This window comes from Ctenocephalides felis, unplaced genomic scaffold (genome assembly GCF_003426905.1).
Source record: "Ctenocephalides felis isolate EL2017-DRISC unplaced genomic scaffold, ASM342690v1 CF-g0.4_SCAFFOLD_01604, whole genome shotgun sequence".
NCBI lineage: Eukaryota > Metazoa > Arthropoda > Insecta > Siphonaptera > Pulicidae > Ctenocephalides > Ctenocephalides felis.
The window spans coordinates 39,652,612-39,672,398 of NW_020537758.1; the positions used below are offsets into that span (position 1 = coordinate 39,652,612).

A 19,787-nucleotide genomic window follows, 5' to 3' on the forward strand; every position below is an offset into this window, starting at 1 on the left:
CTTAAATTTCTTTATAAAATGGAATGTTCTATCAACTTGCCTAAAGGCACGGCTATTTGCAGCATATAAACAATATTGAATCCTTACACAACTATGGGGATCAGCGTCCAAATCAAGGGTGATAAAAATTGCTGAGGTGCCAAAAAAAAAAAATTTCGAAGGTTCCAAAATATATATCGTATTGACGCCGACGTGAAAACAATAATTGGTGACATACGAACACATTTAGACAATTACAAAAGCCGTCTCGGGGATCACCCAAACTCACTTGTCATAGAACTACGCCACAACCTTACCAGGCTTGTTACCATACATCAGTTTTCAAAATCTACAAATTCACTCCATTTCTTCCAAATTAAGCGAGATGAAATTTCAAAGATGCCAAAATGAATTACTAAGAAAAATTTTAAATGCCTTAATGTATGTTCCGTATTGGTTAATATAAAGACGCTGACAAAATACAAAAGCCGTCTTGAGGATCATCCAAACCAACCTGCCAGAGAACAACGCCACAACTGGTAGTGTTTTGGGCATGTTATATTAAAATACATTAATTTTCTAAATATTTGATAATGGTCAAAAGATTTTGAATGTTTGAAGTTTTTTTTTAATTTTACAATTTCAATCAAATAAATTCAATAAAATTTAAATAAAATAAATATAAGAAGTATATAATGTCAAGAAGTAAATTTTCTTAACTAGTAATAAAATTAATATTATTTAGAAATTTTTTTTTGATTGACAAAATAAAAACAGGCCAGTCGGTCATGATATTGAATGAGTTTGAATTTCCCAGTATTGATTTTCAAAAAATAATTATTGGCTATTGAAAAGGAGTGCAATTTGACAAAATGCTAGATATAAGCACTTTAATATAATATATTTCTGTTTGCAATTAATTATTATTTCTTCCTTCGATAATCCATAGAATATCATATGTGTTACCATTATTGGCTTTATTTTGAAGAAATAGAGCATATATTCCGGTGACCACAAAAGACAACGAAATGCCGTTGTAGACAAATGTCACAACGTATAATTTAAAACTTTGTCGGAGTTACAGTCCATGCTGCGTTATGCAATTTTAGAATTACTTTAATAATATATAACATATATATAACAATGAATGTAATCATACTAATTATATACCAGTGCATATTTCATTTTCACAATCTCAATTTTTCACGTCATAGCAAAAAGGCATTATTGAGAAAATGGTTTCTAGAGAAATAGATAAATGATTCACATTTATAGTAAGGAATCTAATATAAAGTCCATATATTTAAATCAACATCTCACGATATGCGAAATATCGTGTTAACTTTGAAAAATCCATCAATACACCGATTTAGTTTTGAAGTCAGACTATCTTCATATAATTAGAAGAAAAAGTAGGAATACAGTAACATTTCTCAAATATATAGCAATTCTCACACAAAATTTGAAATCAAACATATCGATCAGTGTTTTAGGCAGATAAAGTTTTGTTATAACTTATAGTACAACTGATTCATTGCAGATGACTAAATGTCATCATCAAATGCAATCAAATGAAATTCATCAATACATATCATATTCAGCAATACATCAAATTTAAATCTAGCATTATATGGAAGGACATATCTAGTAAGGCTGAATCCTACAAGTTTAGATTTTTTTCACTAGTTATTAATATTAGATTTAATTTATTTGTAAAAATAGTTAATAAAAATTAGGTCAGTTAATAGTTAATTAAAAAGTTAGTTCTGAATTCCAGGTTAGCTTCATTTTATTAGAGAAAAAAATATGAATCGCGTACACATTTCATAATTCTCAAAGAAAATTTGAAACCAATCATATAGACCAGTGTTTCATAAAGACACATTTTCGATATAATTTCTTGTACAAATATTTTATTTTAGATGATTAAATGCCATCATCAAATAAAATGCGTTAGTATAAAAATTTACATTATTGATTTTCTCAATAGTACAAAGGAAAAATTGCTAAAAAAATATTTTAAAATCAGTATAAATGTAAGTTAGATTTAGTTTAGTTGTAAGATTTTACACAAAAATTTAATTTTACAAAATTTTTACAGAAAATTTGAAATAAAACATATCGATCAGTGTTTTATGGAGACATATTGTTTCCACTAGTCAGTTATTAATATTAGATTTAATTAATTTGTAAAAATCATATAGAATTAGTTTAGGTGTAAGCCAGAGTGAGTTATCTTGCAATCACAAATGAAAAAACTACTTATGTATCTTAAGAATCTTCTACTCGAAGAATATTAAATGAAATGTCAAAAAATAATAAAGGGAGATATCTTATTGGAGATAAATTCTTTAAATGCATACACAACCAGCATATTGTCTTAAAAAATTATATTATTTTGGTCAGCAATAAATATATGTGAAAAAAAACGTATGCATCTTAATTTTCACTTTTTGGAGCCCTCTATTGAATCACGTGACGTTTGACAAAAAATCACGATATACCAAGTTGGAGAGGAGGTTCTAGTAATATATCACGTGTATTTACCTGAGTTTCCAAAAAAGTAAAAAAGTTTTTAAAAAAATCCAAAATTTTACGATTTTTTTTTCAGTTAGTAAAAAATCATTTGACATTGGGTTGGACATGGTGGTTAATTTTAAATATACCAAGGGCAAGAAAGAGGTCCAAAAATTCTTAAAAATCGATCACGTGATATATATATACTTATTATACAATCTTTTGTAGTAGATATTTAGCAATTTGTATAATACATATATGTATTATACAAATTGCTAAATGTCTACTACAAAAGATTGTATAATAAGTATTGCATTTTATATTATGTTTAATAAAAGAAATGAAATAAATATTATTTACCTTAATAAATAATACAATATTTCAAGATAAATATTACAATGTACAGGAAATATTCCGCCATATGTGTGTACAAGCCCCTAGGAATACGTTACGCAGCATCCACGCCCGAATCATCATACGCAGTATTCTCTCTTCTCTCAATAAATGCATACGCACGCACATAAACATACATTGTTACACTTAGATTTATAAAAATATATGAATACAAATATATTCCACGTTCACATGGCTATGTGTATAAAGTAAAAACATTTCTCCTCATGTCACATGTGATATTTTCACATATGATCACATGTGCGTGCACGGATTCATATGTGTATGGAAATACCAGGCGAGCAGAAGCGCTTCAAGAATGTGTCGCTTCTGGCAAATTCAATATTATTTATCATATGAGGTGATATCAGAGCGGGAATAACATATAAATTGCGACTCACTCACAGTCAACTTTCAAAGCGAATGAATACTCCCTATTCTACATTTGCAGCATGAGATAATCGAATAGTCGAATGAAAAACGTAATTTTGTAAAAGCATTTCTGATTTTTTTTGTTTGAATTGGAATAGCAATCAATATTTGTTTTTCTGTAAGCTATCATGATGGTATTATCATTTACAAATAGCTAGAAAAAGCAACCCAATGGCTTGCCTATTCTAGACATTCTTAACTAGTAGCTCTGTATCTCCGAAACGGCAGGACCTGCGTTTGATAAAACTCAACTATCTTATCTGAATTGTTTTTAAATCATTCAAATCGGTTGCCCTGTGGTCTTGAAATCGTAGACGAAAAATTTAATCCAAATATAAAAAAAACAATTCGAAGTGCGAATGTTACTCGATTACAATTGACATTTTTATTTTGTAATATTGCACAATATTTGTCATATTATTATATTAATAATAAAATAATGTATAAAATAATTTTTGTACATTAATATTTCAAATTCGTTGTTATATTATAGATAACTAACATATTAAAATTATTGCCAAAAGCAAAATTAATGAGAAGAATCATACATATTATTTATTCATTATAAAATCAATTTGAAAGCCTTGTTTTAAGAAACGCTTGTAATTTCAATTTGAGTCTTGTAAAAAAATATAACTGCTTTGCTACTAGGAACCAAATGATTCTGCCAGTAGTCCATATGCCTTTTAATGCTAAATTGCAAAATATTCACCAAAACATATATTCTACCTGTCTTAAGTAATTTAGAATAAAACAGTATTATATAGACAGGCAGAAGCACGAACAAACAAATGTTAAAATCTAAAACCAATAATGAAATGGTTAAGAACCAGCGAAAAAATAGAAAATTATTATAGAAATCAATTTCTTTTATTTATGTAAATAAATCAAGTTAAATTAAAGACAGAGGTAAATTAATTACAGATAATTCGTACACCAGTAGTAGATTGAAGAAAAACAACCGATAAGAAATTAGCGCTTCATAGGAAAATTACCTAATCAAGCCACAATTTTTTCAAGTTAATTACGATTAAAATTATAGAATGTTTTACATTCAACCATAATAAGAAAGTACGACCCATAAAAAATGTCATTTATTGGTCTATTGGTCATATAGACACCACAAATCTCTAAATAATCAAAGGTTTGTTTCCAATATTGAACCTTTATGAAAAGAAATTTTCGATATTATAAAAATATTATTAAAACTGATCGCAGCCTAGTTAGGGAGCGTCTATTAATCACGTGAGGTTTTTAGGGGGACGGGGGGTTTGGCAAAAAGACAAAAAATGTGACGTGGAGTAGTAAGGGGTATTGTAGGATGTCACGTGTATTTATATTTTTCCTAATTTTATTTTAAATTTAAAATAAAATCAAAAATTTTACAATTTTTTCTTGTAACTAAAAATACACGTGATGTTTGGTGGGAGAGGGGTGGTAATTTTGAATGTCAACACGTATCACCAAGGAAGAGAGGGAGTCCAAAAATCCTTAAAAATCGATAACGCTTCCTTAGTAGTTTATACTAGTTGAAATAGAAGTACACACCACACTCTATATTATACCGGCCAGCCTACCAGGGCAGCAGTAGCTGCTCGGATGGGTATCTGCATGTGTTTACGAATATATTCTATATAATATTATTATATTATATAGACATTGATGGACATGTTGTTTTGAGTTATTCAACACTGATCTACAATAAATAGTTGTTTAACCCTTTCCACTCGCAAATTCCGAAATTCATATGAATTTTGCCGCCGGAGCGGCATTCGAGTGCAAAGAGTTAATATATTTTGAACGCCAAACCACTCTGTGTATAAATAAAATTGATAATAAAAATAGATTGTGTCAAATCCACGTTTGGCGGTACAGGCAAAATATAAATATTAGTAAAATATTTTATTTTACTAAAAAAATTTTAAATTAAATAAATAATCAGCTTCTTTAGTATTCAATTTGAAGCTATTTTCAACCGTCTTGATTACAAGTTGATTACAAATGTTAATTTTTTTAATAATGAATATTTTTGATAATTAATAATTAATTATTCAAATTAGCTAAATTAATATTTTTAATATCAAAAATTATTTCATGACTGATTAACAAAATATTTTCAATAAAAATTGCATTTTATACAAGTAAATAAAAATGCCACGTTATTGCCCAGATTAAAACTGCCCTAGTAAGCCTATGTTGATGGCGTAAATTGTAAGATTTTCTAACCATTACATACATTACATACATTTTACAAATATAATATCTAAATAATTTACGGTGCTAAGAACCTAGTATTGGCAATCATTGACCATGTATCGTACTACACAAATGCGTTGAACAAGAAACATATATGCATTCACCAATTGCCGCCATAGCAGAGAACCGGTCTAAATGTTATAATAACTAAGAAATGTTCTATTAATGAAATAAGAGTAATAGTAAGAATAATAATAATAGTAAGAATAATAACAATAGTAATAAAATAATACTCCATTGACAGAATCACTCAAAGAAAATAAATCTACACTGATCTATGGAACAGTTTCTTTTAATGTAAAGGTTAATGTAATAGTTTGTTAGAATGGTTTTCAATTTTGTGGTATTATGAATAATGTGGTTTAAAACATACCTTGGAGTATTGCACATTTCTCGAAGAGTCTTTGATTGGTTTTTATATCTATATTACTAAATATAAATTTTTTATATCATAATATCTATATTACCAATAGTCCAATGCCATGTCAGTCTTTTGTCTATGTGCATACCTAGATATTTTACTGTATTATTTTGTGGCAATTAATCCCCATTCAATAATACAGGCAAGCCCGGTTAGATAACGTTTATTATCATCTGGTAACAATTCAATTTTGGGGATTTTTTGACCCTATATAAATTTGTCCGTAAAACAAATCATATCATTCTGTATTTGGAGAGCGTTGTGACAAGATCGCAGTGGTAAATGTTTTGAAAATTAAGTATTATGTAATAATATCATAAATTTATTTTCGAATACGTCGCATGTTTATGTTTAGATTGATTTGATTTGACTGAATTACGTATTGAATTATCGTTTCTTTTATATTAATCGATTTATATTAATTTTTATATTTTAAAAACTTGCATTTGACTACTAATTATTTTGTTTATTTACTAATGTACTTGGGTTGTTTCAGGTTTCATACACTATTCTGCACATGGGCGGACAACTCTGGAGGCTCATTGTGCATTATTTTTCATACTTATATTCCATCTATTAGTCATTCCTCAGTTAACATCAAGTTGAGAGGTGTTTTGAAGTAAAATTTTTGGTCTAATAGTTTGCGATTTATTATTAAATTAATTTAATATATTAAATAATCAATTTTTATTTCACAGATGTCGACGACTTTTCAAGAAGATTGCCAGAAAATTGCTTACCCAGACAATAAAGGACCAACAGAAGATCGCAAACAAATTGGTGTACATGAATGAAGTGAAGATAAAATGTGAGAAGACTTTAGTTATATTACATTAATATTATTATTAGATAGTACTTGTATCTTGTATCTATTATTATTATGTCATATCAATAATCAGTTAGGATCAGAAGGGACGCGTATTCACGTTCAGATCTTTCGGTCGTACCGTTTTTTGGGGGTTGTTCGCGAATTTTTGTTAAGAGCTCAAAAGGGTGGCGCTGCGGAAGAACCTTTCTTTTATTTTGCGCGCTTTTCTTAACATCAATTAATTAATAATTGCAAATCACAAAATGATTTGCCCTTAAGCTTCATAGGCTGGGAACCTATGAAGTTTTTTTCTAAGTGTTTACATGGTGGATCGAGGGGGGTACATCATGTAAATACTTTTTTTTATAAATTTAACATCACCGTTCCAATAACAAAGTAAAGTTTTTATATTGATTTTTATTTTTCACGACGAGAGGTTCTTTCCATCTTAAAAACCGAAATTTTTGGGTATATTAGGTCATTTTGCGGGGTTGTTTTCGCGTTATATTTGGGTCAGTTAAGTATGTTTTAGTTTAGTTAATAATTAGTTTGTAAGTTAGTTTAAGTGGATTAGGGCTGCTCAGATCGATACTTAGTAGTATTTACACTATGTCTATTTCCATCTGAAATGTTAGATACGTAAATACGAACAAAAGTATCTATTTCTGTGGCGATACCACATTAAAAAAAACGCGCCTAGCAACTGTACCTCATGGGTGGTGCGGAAAACAGTTGCATCATTATTATAAGTATTAATTATTATACTTGAAATTCTAGATAATTATTTTAATTAGTATACATAAATTGAACATCATGTAATAATGTATTTAAAAATAAATATTCTAAAATTAATCTTTGTTATTTAAACTGTTAATACCTCTAAGATTTTTTTTACAGAAATTAATAGAAATTAATTATTATATTATTTTTTAAAAAAGATAATAATATTAATTATCAATGATTAAAATATTGAATGTATGTTGAAAAAATACAACAGGTAGCGCATGGTACCTCGCATAACAGAAACATCTTCGAATATTTGGAATTATTCAAAATATTTTTTATACTAGTATATATATATATATATATATATATATGAATATACATATATTTGTATGTATGTATGTATGTATAATTTGTGAAGTATTTGTAAAATTACTCAAATTAAATTAATTTATTTATAATGTAATAAAAATATGTAGTTCAAAATATGTTGTTTCATGTTTAGGTCTTACATTAGTATTCCATTCAATGCTGTTTTCCCCTATTTTAATGAAACATGGCACATGTATGTATATAACTTGAAGGCAAATAGAACACGCATGTGCGCTTCGAGGCAAGTCAAACACTTACTTCGCCCATTTCAGAAAGCGTCTGTTCGCCTGGTACATCAAAGTCGATACATGTTGACTTCACTTTACTTCAAAATATAGATTTATCATGAAAATTTAGTAAATCATATGTGTCGCATACGTTATCAGTCTGGGAATGCTTCAGTTGAATGAAGGATGGAAGTTTTAAGATTTAAATCATAATCATATCAATAGTTGTCAACATGGTGATTCTTGAATTCTTTTGCATATTAATGCAAAACTTGCAATATATATCTAGACATATCCAAAAGCATTTATCTCAAATGCAATTGGTTGAAATCTCTAAAAAAATAGTCAGAGACTCGGTCAGAAGTATGAAATCGGGCTAACCATCTCATAGCCTAGTAAGGAAAATGTTAGATGGAAGTTTTAAAATTTAAATCATAATTATATCAATAGTTGTCAACATGGTAATTCCTGAATTCTTTTACATATAAATGCAAAACTTGCAAAATATATCTAGGCAGTATATATCCACATTCGAGATAAATTGGTTGAAATCTTTGAAAAAAGAGTCAGAGACTCGGTCAGAAGTATAAAATGAGGCTATCCATCTTATAGCCTAGCAAGGAAGTTGTTGGATCAATTGCACTTCAAGAACAATTAATTAACTTCCCCTAGGGTAAGTTATAGTAATGACCCGAAAATCAAAAATGAATTTTTCTTGCATTTCTTCACGTTTTGAAGGTTTCTGAATACTTTGGCATACCTCAGATAAAATGGATGTGTGTGTGCGTGTATGTGTTTTGTGCACACTCATTTTTTCGTCCACGGTTTCGGGCGCACAGATCAACCGATTTGAATGGTTCAAAAAACATTCGATTCCTATTGATTACGGAGCCGTTACGGAGATACGAAGCAATTAGTGCAAAAAAATAAATCGATTGTTTGAGAGAACGGAGCATCCAATTAGAATGATCCAAAAATCATTTAACTCGTAATGATGGGGAGAAGTGGTGATTAGTTCTTGGTAAAGGCAGGTCCAGCCGTTTCGGAGACACCGTGCCAAATGTGCAAAAAATGGCAGTTTTCGAGGGAACTAAGCATCCGATTTGAATGATTTAAAAAATAGTCTGCTTGTGCTAACGATTGCTTTTGGAAAAAGGATTTTTTTTCAATTTTTTTTAAATTTCCTAAAAATATTATTTTTTAAATATGGAAAATAATTAGGATTTTAATTTTAATTCTGGTTAAAGTTATAAAACTCACTAATATACTTCAAATGAATAATTTAGACTTTGTTATTGCATTTTCGACTTTATTTGTGAATATACGGTACGGGAAGTTTCAGCAATTTGCCTTAAGGAACTATACACCACTAGTTTAATTAATTAATTGTAGATACATGATCAACCAAAAAAAATCGTTGACTGAGAAGTTATTTGATGCAATAATGTGATTTATTGTGTGATTAATTTATAGCCATATAAAAAGGTATTAAGGTATTACAGAGGAGTATAACAGTACAGATCGATTCACATCGATTGATTGAAAACCTTATTTGATTATAATTTAAATAAGCCCTTTTTATTAAAAATCTTCAATTTAAGGCAACACACATTCAGTATACTTCATTACATTCGCAGTCTTTATTACATTTTAATAAAAAAAGAAATTAATCAGGTTTCTAGGTTCGAAATATTAATAAAACCTCTATTTATATACAACGTCCTTTGAATAATAAATAATTTAAATCGCAAGGTTACCCAATATACTAATTAGGTAGCAACGTTAGTGTCTATACCTAATATTTGGTATAAAGTTCAATAGATTATTATAGTATAGTAATAGTAATTCAAAAGTAACTTTAATTCATTATCTATTATAATTTATCGTAGAACTGTTCTTTAGAAGTGCATAAAAATGAAGATTATTTTAAACCAATTTCTAGTAAAAAATCATTTCTTAATTTAAAGAAAGATGCAAAAATATGAAAGTTGAACTACAAGTTGCAATGAAAATTATCATCGAAGTGCTATATACAAGACAGATGAATAAAGAATCACAGTCAAATCATTCAACAAACATTACAAGGATTCGTGACAGATAAATTCAATTTAAAGAGATAATATAATTAATAATTTAACAAGAGAATAAATTGAAAAATAGAACTTACCCCGGAAAGATCGTGCTGCCCATGTAGTTCCAATTTTCTCTGAAAATTATTTTCTTAAATTAATTAAAATGTAAATTTTAAGTTGTAAGAGCTACGTGTGTTCAGTTAAATAAATATTTAGTTAATAAATTTCACAAAAAAAAATAATTTAAAATTTATAAAATTGCTGAAAATTGATAGTACTTATGAGTATGATAGTTAAAATTATATTATCACAATATCAAGATCATAAGAATTCATCATTATTTGAGTATTCACAAATGTCGCAAAATTAATTTATTTATTTATTGAAATTCTTGTGATTCAAAATTTTAGCAATTATTTGAGCCAAGCATATTAGGAATGCTGCAGAATCAGTTAATTATAATGATATTTTACTCTAATTCAAACAAAAAATAAGGGATTGTTTAAAATACTAGGTAAAAGTGTTACAAATTTGTTTAGAACACAATCAACCAAAATTTAATAAAAAATTTAGTAAAATTCGTGCTAAATTTTCTTATTTTTCATACGTGCCTTCTAATTTTTTCTAAATATTGCGACTAATTTTTATAATATTGTTGATATCATTAACATTATTATTGATGCAAATTTATTAATATTAGTATGATTACTCTTATTTTTAATTATCATTGTTTTATGTAAAATATAATAACAAATGATAATACCAGAAGATATAACTGTAGAAATTTTAAAAATACATTTAAATCGAAGCGATTTCAGTTTTAATCAAGTATTCAAATGCAATCGCAAGAGTGCAAATTCAATTTAACTAAAACCATTATTCATAAGAGGCAAATCTGCATTGAATTACATGTAGAAGCGTCGAAATCTAAGATTATGTACGTAATTCGATGGCCAAATATTGTCTTTGAAAATCAATTTACACTCACCCGAGCATGAGGATCGATGTGGGCATCCCTCCTGTATACCAGCTCGTCAAATCTTACTCGATCTTCTGGTAAAATGATTTCCCGGAGCTCTGTCATCAGTGTTAACTGAAAAAAGAAAAACAAATGCTATGTGAATATGCTACAAAATTCTTATTTTTACCTAAAATAATTTTAAAATGTATTTTGCGATAGCTAACATCGGTTTCTAAAATAATCAAATCATTCACTCCTAACGAGGAATACCATAATAAGTAGTAGAAATATTTATTTAAAAACGCTAATGTGGTAAGTCTTATTAATGAAAAACGGATTATTGGAAGCAAATTGGTAGACCGAAAATGTGATTCATATCTATAATATAAAAATGAATAGCAAAATTGCTTAACAACGCCTGGACCAATTTGTCCAATTCCTTTTTAAAATGTTTGTTGATGTCCAAGGATGGTTCTTATGGCAAGAAAAAATCGATTAATTGCCGGGAAAAGCCTAAAAACAGCCCTTTCCTTTTTCACATACAAACGTTTTATATCTAAAGCGTATAATCAATTTGAGCTTTATTGCTATTATATAAAGTTCATATTAAATTACAAGCACTCACTGTATACTCCTCCTAAACAATTATTCGGATTTTGATAAATCTTTCTGAAGTTTGTTAAGGAAATTTTCTAGGATGTATGTGATTATAAAGTACTGGGATGTATGTGCAATATTGTAGAAAAAAATGGAAAAAATTGCGAAAGACGACATGTCACTGTTTAAAGCAGTTCTACATTTAACATTGCTCTTATTATAAATGTATATACATTTTGGTGTGAAGAGTAATTTAAAACACAATAACTATTATTTTTGGGTAAACGGTAAATATTAGTATATTGTAGTGATGTGCCGACTCGAAAATTTCCTGATTCGAGTGATTCGAATTAGAAAAAAACCTGATTCGAATCATGATTCGAATCAATTCGAATCAAGTTCATATATGAACAATTATAATTTAAGAGAAGAAATAATATCATTTTAATAATTTTATAAGTGAAATAATTAATTTAGTAAGCAATTAATTCCAAAAAGTGCAGAGATGAATACATTTGTACTATATATATAATAATAAACTAGCTACAAATATAACTAATCTTTCAAGTGAATTTACAGTAAAATATAACCAAACACTTCTCTATCACTAAAGCATATAAAACAATATTCTTAATCTTACGTTGAACGAATGCATGTGTATATTATTGATTGTTTAGATCTAATCTAAACAGGGAGCTGAATCTAACGTCTTACGAATGACTTAAAATTCAATCCACTACTGTAAAGATTGATATTATTTCATTTGTGTGAATTTGCCATTACTTGCATAATTAAAATATAATAATTTTGTATGTGTATAAAACTCGTTGTGTAGTTTATTTTGATAATAATTAAAATCTAAATCGCGTATTTATTATCTAAATGAGTTTTTGATATTTCATGAACAAATTTGCTCTCAGCGCTTAGTCAAAAATAAACAAACACTCAAGACCCATACGCACTGCATCTCCATAAGTCGATACGCTAAACACGGACACATGTTTCGAACTCAAGTCGGTATGATTCAGTTTGAGTAGAACTCGGATAAATTCATACCGACTTGAAGTCGGGATAAGTCGGTTTGAGTCATAGGAACTCGAATCAATTCATAACGACTTGAAGTCGGGATAAGTCGGTTTGAGTCATAGGAACTCGAATCAATTCATAACGACTTGAAGTCGGGATAAGTCGGTTTGAGTCATAGGAACTCGAATCAATTCATAACGACTTGAAGTCGGGATAAGTCGGTTTGAGTCATAGGAACTCGAATTAATTCATAACGACTTGAAGTCGGGATAAGTCGGTTTGAGTCATAGGAACTCGAATCAATTCATATCGACTTGAATGCGGTTAAAGTCATATAAATTGGAGTCGGGTGATACATTTAAGCGTATTAAAGGCGGGTGACTCGCATGATTTAATTCAAGATTTATTTTTTATATTTATTATTATTATTTTTTATATTTATTATTATTATTATTTATATTGTTATAATATTGAATTAAATTAAAACATTTTTTTTATATTTATGAAAATTGTGTTCACACATGTTTTATCACAGTAAATATTTCGCGGCTTGATACGAGTTGATTCGAATCAAGTAAAATCTGATTCGAATCAAGTCGTTAAAGGCTTGATTCGAATGATTCGAATCACTTGATTCGACTTGGCACATCACTAGTATATTGTATTAAAAAATGTAATCATGGGTGCAGGACAACGTCTGTCGGGTCATCTAGTTCTAATATAATTTCTAATTATCTTTGCTTTAGACATTAAGTATGATATTGAATAATCGATAATTTGATAAGTACTCACTCAAACCTAATGCTAATATAAATAATAACCAATATATAAAATAGATGAAACCTAGAATTTATTTATCAATAATCAATAAAAATCGTTGAGCACTCTATCAATAGAGTCAATATGTAATTACTGTTCGATTAATTGTTGATTAAATTAATTAATATAACAATTATCAAAAATTACTTTACTTTCATACAAACAGGTGTATGCAACATGCCTCTAATTCTTATGTATATATATATATATATATATACAAATATATATATACAAACATATGAAAAATACATATATACAAATATATGAAAAATTTTATCTCAATCAGTTTTTAATCAATTAATGAAGGCCAAGGTGAAGTTAGTAAGTAATAATCTGTAGGAAAACGAGAGGCGGAATATTGAAGTAAATGCAGGCTATGGGAGTTAATGCATAGCAATTTTCAAATCTAGGAACTTGAAGTAATTTTCTTATAAAATATAGCATACAAAGTGCATGTTTCTAAGGTTGATATTTAAATTGGGAAAAGCGATTGCTTAGGAAAACAGAAGTATCTATATAATATTCACAATTTTTCACAATAAAATCAATATTGCTACTTAAAAACAAAATAAAATTCTATTATTATAGTGGTTGATTCATATGATTATGTGATCTATGAACTAAATATATAATTTTTGAAACCGATTCAAAGATTTTTGAGAAAATTAGTGTTAATGCTATTTAATGGGTTTTGTTCAAGAATTTTCATTTATTACCTTATCTGGAGTATTTAGCATTTCTTGCAGTACTGTGACTAAGGCTTCGCAAGTCATACTTCTTGAGCAATATTGCTGCGTGTAGTAACATAGTGCACTGAATTCTGCTCGGGGTAGTAAAGAACGTGCTTTTTCTTCTACCATTTGCTGAGCAGGTGACCTAGGTTGTCTAGACCTGAAAATAAATAAAATATGACTAATTAGTTAATTATATAATTCATCTTTTTAGTTATACTTTACACAAAATTAATTCAACAAAAACACAAAGACAACAGAATGATGTCTGAACTGAATCAATAAATTAATTATCAAAAAATCATCATTTGAAGTATTCATATTTGCGCCTGTTTTCATTTGGAAGGACTAGATTCAAATGAAATCTGTAGAATAAGTTCTTGTTGCATTTAAAAAAATGGAAAAGTTTCGAGTGTTGGCAGATTGAACTCATATTTAATATATCCTAATTGTTATGCATATAAAGAACATACACAGTAGAATATATAAGCGTTGGTCAGGCGTAATACGTACAGTTTAGAAAAATTCAACATGTAGGCAAAATATTTTGTGCGAATTTGATTAATGAGTATCAAATTGGCAGATTGCTTAGAAATGCCCTAGATACCTTGCATTAAAATCACTTATTACTTAGATTACACATTATCTCAAGGTTTAATATAGTAATATCAATAAAAATGCCCTCATATCTCTAAAAGAGTCCTAGAAAATAATTAGTTTTTGGAGTTTAGTGTAAAAAATTTAAACGCATATAATAATTTCATACTAACGTCGGACTGGCGGGATCATAAGGCTCATTGTCATAGGCAGTGCAGGAATGAGGAACTTTTCCAACATCCCGAACCACCAGTGACATCCTTTTATGGAATTTCAGCTGCCCACAGCCTCATCATGCGTCACGTCCAGAAAGATTGACCATTTACTTCTAAAATTTGATCACCAATCTGTAAAATTAGAAAAAAATGTATTACTTTCGTTATATATTTTTTTTATTTAAAATATATATTTACATAATGTATTTCAGTGAAACAAGTTGTCGGGTGCAAGAGATCACACCAGATAAATGAATATGATGGGAAATATGGAGACAGTTTGAAGTATTATTGATTATATGACATAAACATTAAAATACTGATGCAATATATAGCAGATAAAATCTGTGTCTTTGGGACAATAAATTTCATTATTATGAGAAAAAGATATATTTGCCAATTAGACGTGGCATCGGTATGTATGTCTCGTTAATATAGCATGATATTGAAAAATGCGATATCCAATTTTGTTTGGGAGGTACATTTTGCAGTGGAACAGGATATTATAGCAATTGAGTCTTTAGATATCAGAATGTATACAATGTTACCATTCTAATATTTTTAAATATTGAATTTTTCATTAATACCTTTTAATGAGTCAACTCACCATTAATCCGGCTCTCTCAGCGACGCTGTCTTTGTCGACTCCCGTAATATATATTCCTAATTGATATTCTACTCCACCCCTGATCATCAAACCCAAAGACTGACCAGGCTGAATGCAGAGTTCTACCCTTCGAACACTTCTATCTCGAGTTGACCATATTCCCATACTAGAGTCTGGAGGTGGTGAAACCTGAAAATGTAAGATAAACGATATATATTACACACACAGATATATATATATATATATATATATATATATCCTCAGCTCCCGCATTCCATTTTTTCTAAAAATTTCAGTAGGTTTAGTATTACTTGCAAAAGTAGTTTTTAATTTTTCTGTGTGTTTCTAACACATGTGTACTATTAATATTTGGGCTTCAAAATATTTTACTTTTTTATTTTAAGGATTTTATGTCATTCATTCTATTGAGCAAATTTTAGAAAGCAAAACTAATTCTAGCCTTTCATTATTAAATTCAGCATAACACTGGTCCTTGGATCATGTTGGATTTTTTTTAGTTCAATTTTAAAATATTCAAAATTGCATAGTAAACTTCTCCTAATTGATATCATAAGGACTAAATTAATTGATCTTCTTACCATCGTGTATAAGATTATTGTTTAAATGTGAATTTTTAACCTATTTTAAAAATATTGTCCAAAGATTAGTAAAAGATGCAAAGAAATTATATATTTCTTGAATGATATTGATAAAACTATATTATGAATTTCAAATTTGAATTTAGTTTTTGGTGCCCCCTTAAGCGTGCGCTCGCATTTTTTGCATGTATTGCATTAAAGGTAGGAGTGGTAGGACCGGCCCTGTATATATATAATTTTTATCAAAATTGACATTGCCATCAACTTAAGAAGTGAGGAAAAATATGTACAGTTATCTATAATCTATTAGGGTTGTATTAAATTTATATAAAACATTGACTCTTTTAGACTCAGCTTGACTCTGTTTACAATATTCTGCTGAATTTTAGTTTGAACATTATTTAAAAAATAACTAATATTATAATATAATAAATCCTTGCCGCATAATATCAAAGACGTTGCCGTGTTATTTCCACAAATAAATAGATAAACTTTACTGCTGACCAGCTTCAAGCAGAACCTAATCAGCATATATTTACCCTGAAAGACCGCAATCTCCCCATTATGCACACATAGAAAATTTATATGGTCGGCGTAGCACGAATGCTTTTGACACGAAGCTCTTTCATGCGCAAAACGAACTTTGAATTTACATTTATTTTGTTGTACGTTCGGTTTTGAGATCATTACGACAAGACACATGTGCATATTTCACAGAAAAAGCAACAATAATAATTGAAAAAAAATGTCTGGTTTTAGAAATACAGGTTTGAACTTGACTAATTTTATTATCATTTGCAGCTTCGTCAAATGTGGAATTGTTAAAGTAGGAACTAAGATCTTTGAATTACTTTATTAGTTAAAAATATACAAGACGTATAATGTTGTGTAAGTTTTTTTTGTTGTAATTTTTTTTTATCTATTCTCCTTTCTGTCAAACTTATAGGTACAGTGCATATATGTTGCACAAATGCTTCCAAAAAACATCTTCACATCAGATCATATTTGACATCAATAATCTCAAGTAAAAACCTGACATCACTTCTGGTTGATATCAAGCATACCGACATCTGGTTCGAATTCAAAACTAGTGCTAATCTACTCAATTACTAGTACAAAGTATTACACTCACCGGTCTCCCTTGACGGTCCATCCACGAACATGACGTTTGCCTAACAGTCGCTCCGTATCCCGGGGCGCTGCCACCAAAAGGCGCTCCGACAGGAATAGGTGCGCTCGGTGACAGAACTACAGGATTGGTTCCAGGATTTGTCCCCAATACACCGCCAATTGGTGGCAATCCGACGTGCGACGATGGTATGCTGACATGTTGTTGCTGAAGAGACGGCTGTTGTTGCAGATGCATTGGTAAAGAAGGTGGACTTCGTACCGTCATACTTAGATGCCTGCATGACTTCAGCATCTGTGTACATTTCTGTCCATCAGAATGGTGGTCAGAATAATAAAGTGAAGAGACAGAAGAATTTACAAGCACAACATAGAAAGAGGTTTAGTGAGTGCGTGATCGTTTTTTGAGAGGTATAGATGAAATATGGAAGTGTAGTGTGCAGTTCTTTACATCTAGACATTGATATAAAATTTATATATATATATATATATATATACATACATATACATATACATATACGCCCATGGGGCAAAAACAAACAAATGATAAATTTTCGAAAAAAAAACATTTCTATACTGGAAATTTTGCTGATCGTGGTCCGCTAGTTGTTTGTTTGATACATATTATGCGTTGTGATATAGTTGATTTAGTTTAGATAGTATTGTAAGTCAAAATGTAACTTTATGCCCCGCCCTACCTCTGATAATTAAATGAATTCAGTCTCATTATCACAATCCACAGGAATCATACACATCATATAGGAATCTCATCTAAATTTATTGCAGGAGCAAAAACATTAAAGCCATGCTAAACAGTATTGATCGATATGTCGGGCGACCGAAAACTTCTATTTTCTAAGATCATAATTAGATTCACCCCTTAAGAAAAGTTTATTTATGAACACCTTCCGAGGCCGCACCTTTCTCACTGCAGTTCATCAAAACTTTGAATCATAATGGTATCAACTTAATTGCGGAAAATTGCCTTATGTTTTATTTTAGGACAAAGTCAATATTATACAAAAATAACTATGTACATAAAAATAATTATATTTAATTTATCTGAAATATATAAATAATAAACTTTGAATGTTTGTATTTTATTTTTTATTTTTAGTTTTTATACTTCATAGCTCTTTTTCTATTATTATTGAAATTGTTCCAAATTTTACTACATGATTAATTTAATTAAAATTATGATTATCAACCTATAATTTAATTTAAAAATATAATAATAACGTAGCTTTCTCCTGTAACCAAATTATCTCATTTTCTACAGAAATATATATTATGTAGGAATATGAATCTAAATATGAGCTCAAGCGTTTTTTTGAATAAAAAGATGAAGAGCATGAAGCATTAAAAATAGCAACAAAGAAACCAATATTCGACTATAAAAAATAAAATATGTTAGTTTTCTTTTACTTTTTAAAATCTCGTGCCTTGCATAGTAAATGTTCTACGCACATACATTTTTAACGCATATAATTGTTTTTGCCCTCTTATTTCCTGTTCAAAAGTTTCTGATTTGATACAAATGCAAAAATGATATAACTTTTTTTTCAATTTCTAAGAATTTTAAATTTCAAATAAATTGTCGATAAAGTCGAATTTAACATTTAATTAGAATTGGAATTAAATTCAGCGTATACCAAATGTAATAGTGTTCTCCAAATGTTAAATTTTTATTTGTTGTTGTTATTATACTCATAATGAAACTAAAATGGTAACATTCATTACGCAACTCATAGGATAAATAAAATTTTATACTAATTAATAAAAAAAATATAAATAAATAATCAAACAAACCAAATCATATAGTATTCTGACGATTTTTCGAACCTGATCGAATGATGATTTCTAATATATTAATATTATATCCATTATCTCTATAATTTAACTTGACATATATCGTCAGCTAGCTACTAAACTCATTTCAGATATACGATTAAAAACTGTCTAAAGTTCTAAAGTAGATTTAATATATTTTTAGTTAGATATTGATTTTTCCTCAAAGTACGATGGACTGGCGAGTAATGTCGTTCCAAATTAAATTTTTTATGAGCAAGAAAGAAGAAGGGATAAGGAACGTTCGCACATATAGGATAGTCTGCAACAAATACTAAAATATTCTTAAACTAAATCTTTAACTGAAGAGCAGAAAAACTATCTTGAATAAAATTCTTTATGGAATATAAAACTACAAAAATAACTAGTGGTGCATGGCATTGTTAGGCCAAATGGATAAAACTTTCTGTACCAAAAATATTTTTTAAAAAAAAATTCAATTTTCTTCTAGAATTTTAG

The 19,787-nt window shown here is 28.8% G+C and overlaps 2 protein-coding genes across 2 annotated transcripts in view; both read right to left on the reverse strand.

Annotated features, from left to right (window-relative positions):
- The window catches only part of LOC113372786, a 66,368-nt gene extending 60,322 nt beyond the window's left edge, over positions 1 to 6,046 (reverse strand). Inside the window, exon 1 of the mRNA XM_026613126.1 lies at positions 5,951 to 6,046. The gene's annotated coding sequence lies outside the window, so the exon portion shown is untranslated. The remainder of the gene's footprint in view (positions 1 to 5,950) is intronic.
- Positions 6,047 to 8,433: 2,387 nt separating this feature from the next.
- Positions 8,434 to 19,787, reverse strand: part of LOC113373732 (whirlin-like) — a 33,933-nt gene continuing 22,579 nt past the window's right edge. Inside the window, 8 exon segments of the mRNA XM_026614007.1 lie at positions 8,434 to 8,520; positions 11,189 to 11,293; positions 14,320 to 14,494; positions 15,105 to 15,216; positions 15,219 to 15,245; positions 15,248 to 15,278; positions 15,754 to 15,942; positions 17,485 to 17,787. Of these exon segments, the coding sequence (XP_026469792.1) occupies positions 8,434 to 8,520; positions 11,189 to 11,293; positions 14,320 to 14,494; positions 15,105 to 15,216; positions 15,219 to 15,245; positions 15,248 to 15,278; positions 15,754 to 15,942; positions 17,485 to 17,787 (1,029 nt within the window).